Here is a 9,462-nt window from a genome sequence, read left to right on the forward strand (position 1 = left end):
GGAGTTTATTTCAAAATTCCAGACGATCATCGCATTCCATTTTATCTGGGACTTCCCCCCCCCCCCCGGGCTAATAAAATCATAATAAGTTATTCATAATTCATGTGTGAACGTACAAAACGGGATTGTGTTCGGCCAGAGAGCTTCCATTGATTCCAACTGATGTTTGCCAGGTTTCCTGTATACATGGTATACAGGGTACCCTTGGGTATACATGAATATACTTGGGTATACATGAATATACAGGGTGTACAGGGTACACAAGGTAGACAGGGTATACGAGGTATACAAGGATATACATGATATACATGGGTACAAAGTGTATAATGGGTAAACAGGGTACACAGGGTATACATGGGTACACAGGGTACACATAGGTACACAGGATACACAGGGTACACATGGGTACATAGGGTACACAGGGTACACATGGGTACACATGGGCACACAGGATACACTGGATACACAGGGTACACATGGGTACACAGGGTACACATGGGTACACATGGGTACACAGGATACACAGGGTACACAGGGGTACACAGGGGTACAAACGGGTACACAGGGTACACAGGGTACACAGGGTACACACGGCTACACAGGGTACACAGGGGTACACAGGGTACACAGGGGTACACAGGGTACACAGGGGAACACAGGGTACACAGGGGTACACAGGGTACACACGGGTACACAGGGTACACAGGATACACAGGGTACACATGGGTACACAGGATACACAGGGTACACAGGGGTACACACGGGTACAAAGGATACACAGGGTACACAGGATACACAGGGTACACAGGGGTACACAGGATACACAGGGTACACAGGGTACACAGGGGTACACACGGGTACAAAGGATACACAGGGTACACAGGATACACAGGGTACACAGGGGTACACAGGATACACAGGGTACACAGGGGTACACAGGGGTACACAGGGTACACACGGGTACACAGGGTACACACGGGTACACAGGGTACACAGGGGTACACAGGGTACACAGGGGTACACATGGGTACACAGGATACACAGGGTACACAGGGGTACACAGGGGTACACAGGGTACACACGGGTACACAGGGTACACACGGGTACACCCGGGTACACAGGGTACACAGGGTACACAGGGGTACACAGGGTACACATGGTACACAGGGTACACACAGGGTACACACAGGTACACAGTGGTACACACGGGTACAACACAGGGTACACAGGGGTACACAGGATACACAGGGTACACAGGGGTACACACGGGTACACAGGGTACACACGGGTACACAGGGTACACAGGGGTACACATGGTACACAGGGTACACACAGGGTACACAGGGTACACACAGGTACACAGGGTACACACAGGTACACAGGGTACACAGGGGTACACAGGATACACAGGGTACACAGGGGTACACAGGGTACACAGGATACACAGGGGTACACAGGATACACAGGGTACACATGGGTACACAGGATACACAGGGTACACAGGGTACACATGGGTACACATGGGTACACAGGATACACAGGGTACACAGGGGTACACAGGGGTACACAGGGTACACAGGGTAACACAGGGTACACATGGGTGCACAGGGTACACAGGGGTACACAGGATACACAGGGTACACATGGGTACATAGGGTACACAGCATACACAGGGTACACAGGGTAGACAGGGTACACAGGGTAACACAGGGTACACATGGGTACACAGGGGTACACAGGGTACACAGGATACACAGGGTACACATGGGTACACAGGGTACACATGGGTACACATGGGTACACAGGATACACAGGGTACACAGGATACACAGGGTACACATGGGTACACAGGGTACACAGGATACACAGGGTACACAGGGTACACATGGGTACACAGGGTACACAGGGTACACAGGGTTCACAGGATACACAGGATACACAGGGTACACATGGGTACACAGGGTAGACAGGGTAGACAGGGGTACACAGGGTACACAGGGTACACACAGGGTACACAGGGTACACACAGGGTACACAGGGTACACAGGGAGAATGGGTAACAGGAAGTCTATATGTAGACTGGGTAACAGGGAGTCTATATGGAGACTGCCATGAATTATTTGCCACATATAGACTCCCTGTTACCCTGTGTACCCTGTATACCCTGTGTACCCATGTGTACCCTGTGTACTCATGTGTACCCTGTGTACCCATGTGTACCCTGTGTACCCATGTGTACCCATGTGTACCCTGTGTACCCATGTGTACCCTGTGTACCCATGTGTACCCTGTGTACCCATGTGTACCCTGTGTACCCATGTGTACCCATGTGTACCCTGTGTACCCATGTATACCCTGTGTACCCATTATACCCTTTGTACCCATGTATATCATGTATTTCCCCCCCGGGCTAATAAAATCATTTATAATTGAAAATGAGGTCAAGGGTAAATCGGAAATGGGCTATTAACCCTTAGTCACGCTTTATTCTGTGGTCACAAAATGCCTTTACACGATCAAGTCCGATCAACCCAAGAGGGTCTCTCAGTAAGGTGAAAACAGTTAAGGAAGCCATCCCCACAATGATAAAATCAATCCTGGTGCAATCTCTTCTCCCCCCTCCCCTCCAAAAAAAAAATAAACACAAGGTTGATTACATTGAAAACTCAATTTTCCAAGGAATACTTCATTTCTTTGTTTAATTGATTTATTGCTGTTTGATAAGTAGCTTACAGTAATTATCATGGTCAGATCACATTCTAAATACCATCAGTTAACATTTTTAATGGCTATCAGGAAGGATGACAGGCTTATTTTGAGAAAATTTTCAGAGGCACTCAAGTTGAGGTACAAAAATAGGTCAGAAGGTCTTGAACCATCTAACCTAGAGTATTCTTTGATGAAAGACATCTAGGAATCCAAGGAAAATCACTTTAGGACCCTGTTGTTTGAAGGATGGATAATACTATCCTCTGGATAAATCTCTATCCAGTGGATAGCACTGTACATTTTGTTCACACTTACCCACTGGATAGCAATTTATCCTTTGGATAGCATTATCTACCCTGGCAGCCACTAATGAGCTACTCATTTTAGCTTGGGGTCTCATTCCAAGTGAAAGAAGTAAACTTAAATCATTGCACAAAAACTACAAAACATATCAGTTGAATGACCCACAAGACTTCTTGTGCTTAATGTTATTAAATAAATATATCTTATTAACCAAGCGTGAGGGCCATACTGGGAGAATATCAGCCTGAGGTCTTGAGTGCAGCGAGATCTGTACAAAAAAGACAGAGGGCCGATATTCTTCCAGTACGGTACCGAGCAAGCTTGGTTAAGAGAGTTATTATACAACTGAAGTTCAAAGGGACACAAGTGGGGTATCATTTGGGACCATTTGGGACAGTGCCCAGTCCAATACTGAGAGAATATTGACTGGCAATAGAGCATTTTGATTGGTTGATTTTAGTTATTGGCCCTCTGACTGCCCGAGTCGTGTAATAACATAAGTTATTCCTGCTGAACTAATCAACACGAGTTGGTGAAGTCTCTAAAAATACTGGAATAACTTCATAAATTAATATATATTCTTGTTCATCGCCTCCAACTTATGTTTAATTTGGCACTCTTCACAAATGAAAAATTGTATCTGTACACACACTGATATGGCATTACTTGTAAGTATGTTTTCTGAACAGAAAAACCTTAATGCTAGACTTTGGTTTGCATGTTTCAGGTGACACAGAATGGTCACTTATATTACAATGAATAAAACAAAACTGTTTCTTGACTTCTCACATTAAAGGAGAAAAGGATGACTACACTATATATATTTTAAAATATATAAAGTATGATGCCTTCTTAATATTCTCTACAATTTTCTTTCTGGTCTTCTTGTTTGCACAACTTCTCTTGGCAATACTTTCATTGGGCGGAACTTGCTACCTTCATCAATCACACCATCTTCCTCGTCTCCTTCATCACACAAGTGTACCACAATGCTAGGTGCATCTTCAGAAGACTTGTGCAGCTGACAAGGTTGTGAAGTGTCTAAAGTGGCTACGGCAGCCAGCAGATCATAGTTGATCACTGGGTGAGACTCACGAGTCTGTTCCCAGCCAACCGGAGGTGATGCAGGAGGGGAAATCAAGAACTGTTTTGTTTGAGGTGGTGGTTTAAGATTAGAGTTGTTGTTAAGGGAGGACTGCCTCTGCAAAACAATGAAGAACCAACTTAAAGAAATTGCATTTATATAAAATTATTTCACTACTGGCTTAGTTTGTCATACTTTACTATATTTTATTAATGCCAGAGAAAATAGATCAATATTTTTCCATCCAGTACCTACAGTCTGATTCACAGATGAAATGCATTGATGACATTGTAGTAGAAGAAGCCTGAAAAAATTCAGACTCAACCAGGGTTCAACCTACAATAGCAGGTTGAAGTCAGGATTGTCTTCAGTTTTGATCACCTGTCAGAATCAGTACTTTATTTGTGAGTTCATAAATTATTGTAAGGAAAATTTGCAAGTTCACCAATGTTGATGTGACTAATCAGTTACCTGAACAAGGAAGATGCCAAGTTCATAGCCCAGAAAAAGTTGTCCATGCAGATCTTTCTTGGCTTCTTTTGCATTCTCTTCCTCAGTAAAGGTAACCCTGGCTCTGTGAAAAGTCTTTAAGTAGATGAAGCTTCTGTCACTTTCACTCCCATAAGGTGAGAACAACTTTTCAAAAACTTCCTGCAAAGAAGAAATGCCACGTGCTACTTATAACAATTAAATAGGATCTAACAAATTCTGTAGAATACTAATAACGTTAAGCACAAGTAATGAAAGACTATTTACACAAACTAGAAAACTTGGCATTGTCTTCAAATATCAGATTTTACAAAGGGCACACTCCACTTTCAGCTAGGATCAAAAATAAATCACCATGATTGAAAACTTGTTGTTTTTAAGTAAGAAATTTATGATGTCTCAACAACCTCAATTAAGATAAATGACTGATAGTGGAGTGGCTTGCTGTTTCACTGATGTGCCAAATGAACAAACCATCTGAGCCACAAACAAGTATATTTGCTAACAAAGCCTGATAGTTTCAAAAGAAACTGTTTGGGGCTGCGTTGGTGGGAGTAACGAAATAATTTGGAAATATCAACAAAGTTGAAATGGTAAATTGGCCACCGTAATGATTACAAAAGCTGACGTTTCGAGCGTTAGCCCTTCGTCGGAGTGAATAGAGGAATTGTGGGTTGTGTGTGCTTTTAAAGGCAGAAAATGGAGCTACGTTATTGGTGGGAACATGGCAACGAGAAAAACACGAATAAATTAGTGGAATGAAAAGCGTTCATTGATCCCTGTGGGATTTAGACTGCCGGTTTGAAAGATGAGCTTTTGTTCAGGAGTTTTACGGCTTTCCGTGCTACCTAAGTGTAAGGAAAGACCGCAGATTGCCATATGTTGCTTAGAATGATTAGGTAAATTAAAATGTCTAGTGACTGGTTTCGATGTGTCCTTGTCATTCTTTTCCACGTCTCGAAGGTGTTCTCGGAATCGGTCACCTAGTCTTCTGCCTGTTTCGCCAATGTATATCTTTTTGCAATAAGTGCAAGTTATGCAATAGATTACATTGGCGGAGGTGCACGTGAAGTGATCGTTGATCTTAATGGATCGTTTAGGTCCCAATATTTTATCAGCGTTGTGAATGAAAGGACACATTTTGCATTGTGCACGAGGGCATTTAAAAGTGCCTGGTTGGTCATTAGTCTGAAAAGAACTTCTGACCAAAAAATTGCCAATGTTTTTGTCGCGTTTGAATGAAACGAGCGGAGGCTGAGAAAAGATAGTGCATGTCTCTGGATCGTTTTGAAACCGGCAGTCTAAATCTTTCAAACCGACAGTCTAAATCCCACAGGGATCAACGAACGCTTTTCATTCCACTAATTTATTCGTATTTTTCTCATTGCCATGTTCCCACCAATAACGTAGCTCCATTTTCTGCCTTGAAAAGCACACATAACCCACAATTCCTCTATTCGCTCCAACGAAGGGCTAACGTTCGAAACATCAGCTTTTGTAATCATTACGGTGGCCAATTTACCATTTCAACTTTCTTGATATATCCAAATTATTTACTAACAAGTTGCCAATTTGATGACCTAAGTATGACTGTGGTTTAAATAAAAGTGAGATATAAATTTGCATAAAGTACTAATAATACTTGCTTATTTTCTCTGATTGTGGTTAACAGCAAAGTATATCTAAAAAATAATGCAAATTTCTTCTTCTGCTAACACTTTTTTGTTTTCCTGATAAGATTTTACAACTCAAGGTGGCTGAAAGTTGACTTTCAAAAGGCACCGAGCTTAAAGCCTCAACAAATTGTTTGGATGAAATCTTCACAGAAGAAGTAAGAGGTCTTGAAAGCAGCTGTTTACTCCTGGTAGCTGGAGTGCTAATAAGAAATAGCAGATGGCCAGGTTAACCTCAGGGCCCCATGTCATTTTATCAGATTCAAACCACAACTGAGAACTATTTCGTTAAAATGTCTCAAGCACTCCTCAAAGCTCGTTCTAAACTTGTTCCTGGTAAATCAAGCATTCAATTCCCCTTAAAACTAGAAAATGGCTGCTTTACAAATTTCTCTGATTGTACTTTAATACTTACATTATTAATCAGAAATTATGGTAAGATGAGGTGAAAGTAGGTGGCTAAAGATGACAGACTGGCACGCGGTTTTAGCCGTCTAACGGCTCCTAATGACAGCTCTAGAAACCCCTGGTATGACGGGGATTTTGAGCCTTTCACAAGTTCACCACTAAAGCAAAAGATACCTCTTCTCTCAAGGAAAAATTTTTTATCGTTAATCAAAGTCAGAGACTCGTGTATACCCTGTTCTGTACCCTCTAATTCCTACGTTTGCAAGTAACCAACCCAGTCCCTCTTCCTTATGCAAAACATGACTTGCTGGAAATGAACTTCACGTAAAGAATTTTGATATCAAATTTGTTTTCTTGAAAGTGACAGTCACTCATTATCTCATGTCTGTTCATTATCATTAATATCTGTCTCAATTTTGTCTTGACTTTCCAAATTTCAGAACTCCGGTGAAAACCAGCAATGGATTTAACGTTAATTCTTTTTAACAATCGAAACCTGAATCGGTTCATCAACTAACGAGATCTTGATAGTTTTTATAAGCTTATTACTAGACAAAACATTTCCCAAGTCAACTAAAAATCAATCAAGCTTGCACGCATTTTTTTTGCGACCTAAGTATGTTTCGTGTATGCTTCAGGATTCCCACAGAGTTGAAAAAGCAGCTAAATAAGAGATAACTGAGCTGACTATCCTATAGAATACAACAGTTGTTTTGGTCTGTAAAACTTTGCACTTCGACGAAATGTACTCGCTTTCTAACAAAACGTTACGATGACGAGCTCATACAATTCATAGCTAAACAAGGAGCTGACGATATCTCTTTTTCTATTTACATACCTTCGTGTCTGAATCCTCAAAAACATCGTTTGGTAGATTAGTTACAGAAATACTCCATGTTTGTTGCTCTTCGTTGTATTCGCCGCCAGTGACGTCTATTTCACCTGATATCTCGACGTTTTCAACGTACGGCTTCATTATGAAGAAAGGACAATCACTTTGGATAACGATGAAGTGTTAAGTCATACGCAGTATGAGGTAATATAATTAACCAAGTTGTCGATACAAAACGCAGGTCACAGGGATTTTATAGCTGCTCTTGACAGGTAAGTCTATATGAACTGCGCACGCAAGGCTTACTGGGATCGTATAAAGTCTTATCGCGATTTTACAGGAAACGCTTAGTGAAGTCATTAGCATTTGACGTCATGGTACAAATCTAATGACTTGCTGAATTGCATTATTTTAAATCCAAAGAGAACTTGTGTCAGTCCAAAAAATGAGCAGATTTTCGAGTATAAGTTACCCTTCAGATGTAAAACTATACTCCATAATTTCGCAAGCTGGTCTCTTCTAAATATGGAGAAAAACTTACGATTAAGAAATTTGAATTACCTCAGGCAACAGCTTATGTCATTCGTGTTATGAAATACATGTACTCATCTTTTGTTTTTGAATTCAAGGAATGGGTTTTGCCTTTTACGCCTTTAATCAATGGCTATTTAGAAAACATTGTTATTGTTGTTTAGGTCGTAATGAAAACTGGGACAATCAGGATGGCCAAGGAGATCATATAGGAACCTGGCCAAATATTTAGCAACGAGAAAAATCATGGTATAAAAATAGTCCCTGTTGATGACAGTCATTGTTGTAAAATTGGAAAATTACGTCTGGCCCTCCTCCGCTTTTCAGTGTCGTGAACGTAACGGAGCTATGCAACGATATTTCAGTTGTTTTAAGCCCGTAAAACCTGTCACTGATAGGAAGGAAAACTTGAAGCAATCCCCTAAACCAAAGGAAACAAGGACTGCAGACCGACCGGATCGGGAAGATTTTTGAAGGATTGTAAATGCCAAATTTAAAAGCTTCAAGCGAAGCGGTTCTTAAGTGATGGTCAAAGCGTGACGTAAGTGATGAACATCAATAGCAGATACCCAAATTCAGGCTTGACAACGAGCATTTATACAAAGATTTCTTCGGATTACAGGATCAGGACAAGCTTGCCAGAGGACCGTAATTACTTTAGCCCTCATGGAAGCCGGATTTGACAGCGTGAAACATAAGATTTCATCTTTAAGGGCGCGTTTTTAGATCCTGGTAGTTTTTTTTTTTTTTGTCTCTCCTCCCCTCTTGTCTCTCGCTCAGCCTCACCCTCCCCTCCCACACTTGCCAAGAAGCATTAAGATACAAAAATGTAACCAAGGGACAAAAATAAAGCAAGAATTAACCTTGTTAACGTCTTTGCTACTGAATGAGCTTGTGTTGCCATAACTCGACGCGAGAGTCGAGAAGCTTTGTATCTTTTAATCTCAGCTCTGATGTCATCCACATCTCTAGTTCTGGTCGGTAAGGTCTGATGAATTTTGCAGGCATAATTTCGGGCATAACGTTACTGTCAGAGAAGCGAGCACAATGTCGGCATAATGACCAAACTTAGCCTGTGGAATGTCAACAGTTAGCCAGCTTTTCTTGCTTGCTCTTGAGGATTTTGATCCGGCAAAATCTTGTGTTCTGAACTTCGGTAGGCCTTTTTTTCTTCTAAGCAAGTTTACCTTTTGGTGTAGGAGTGGGGGGTGGGGAAGGGTACGGGGGAGATTGAGAGGCTCTTAAAACTATTATTTTTCATTTGCATGTTCAGTGGCGCGCGTAGCAAAGAATTAGAATTCATTATCGTAATTGCAAATTCGCCCACGCGCGGCGGGAAAAATAGGTCATGTGACTTCTATTTTAAAAGGAACAATTTATGATGTAACGACATTCGAAGCTGGTCATCAACGGTCGTAAACATAAGCATCGAG

General features: G+C 41.5%; 1 protein-coding gene and 1 long non-coding RNA gene across 2 annotated transcripts; one reads left to right on the forward strand and one right to left on the reverse strand.

Moving 5' to 3' along the window:
* Positions 1–2,670: 2,670 nt before the first annotated feature.
* Positions 2,671–7,796, reverse strand: LOC111335363 (calcipressin-1). The gene is made up of 3 exons (XM_022941250.2): positions 7,505–7,796; positions 4,568–4,747; positions 2,671–4,213 (listed from the first exon to the last, which is right to left on the reverse strand). Exons 1-3 carry the CDS (start codon positions 7,640–7,642, stop codon positions 3,875–3,877), a joined length of 657 nt encoding a protein of 218 aa, XP_022796985.2. The 5' UTR covers positions 7,643–7,796; the 3' UTR covers positions 2,671–3,874.
* Positions 7,797–7,954: 158 nt separating this feature from the next.
* LOC148725644 (uncharacterized) lies at positions 7,955–8,896 on the forward strand. The gene is made up of 2 exons (XR_015991140.1): positions 7,955–8,570; positions 8,652–8,896. It is a non-coding gene; the product is annotated as an uncharacterized LOC148725644 (long non-coding RNA).
* Positions 8,897–9,462: the final 566 nt, after the last annotated feature.

Source organism: Stylophora pistillata, chromosome 8 (assembly GCF_964205215.1).
Source record: "Stylophora pistillata chromosome 8, jaStyPist1.2, whole genome shotgun sequence".
In the NCBI taxonomy this organism is placed as follows: Eukaryota; Metazoa; Cnidaria; class Anthozoa; order Scleractinia; family Pocilloporidae; genus Stylophora; species Stylophora pistillata.

What these genes read in the sequence shown, in the direction of transcription:
- LOC111335363 (XM_022941250.2), bottom strand. Translation starts at nt 7,642, where the DNA reads ATGAAGCCGTACGTTGAAAACGTCGAGATATCAGGTGAAATAGACGTC. An exon ending in TTGAGGATTCAGACACGAAG is followed by an intron (nt 4,748 to 7,504) that starts GTATGTAAATAG and finishes TCTTCTTTGCAG; the next exon opens with GAAGTTTTTGAAAAGTTGTT. An exon ending in TTGGCATCTTCCTTGTTCAG is followed by an intron (nt 4,214 to 4,567) that starts GTAACTGATTAG and finishes ATTGTTTTGCAG; the next exon opens with AGGCAGTCCTCCCTTAACAA.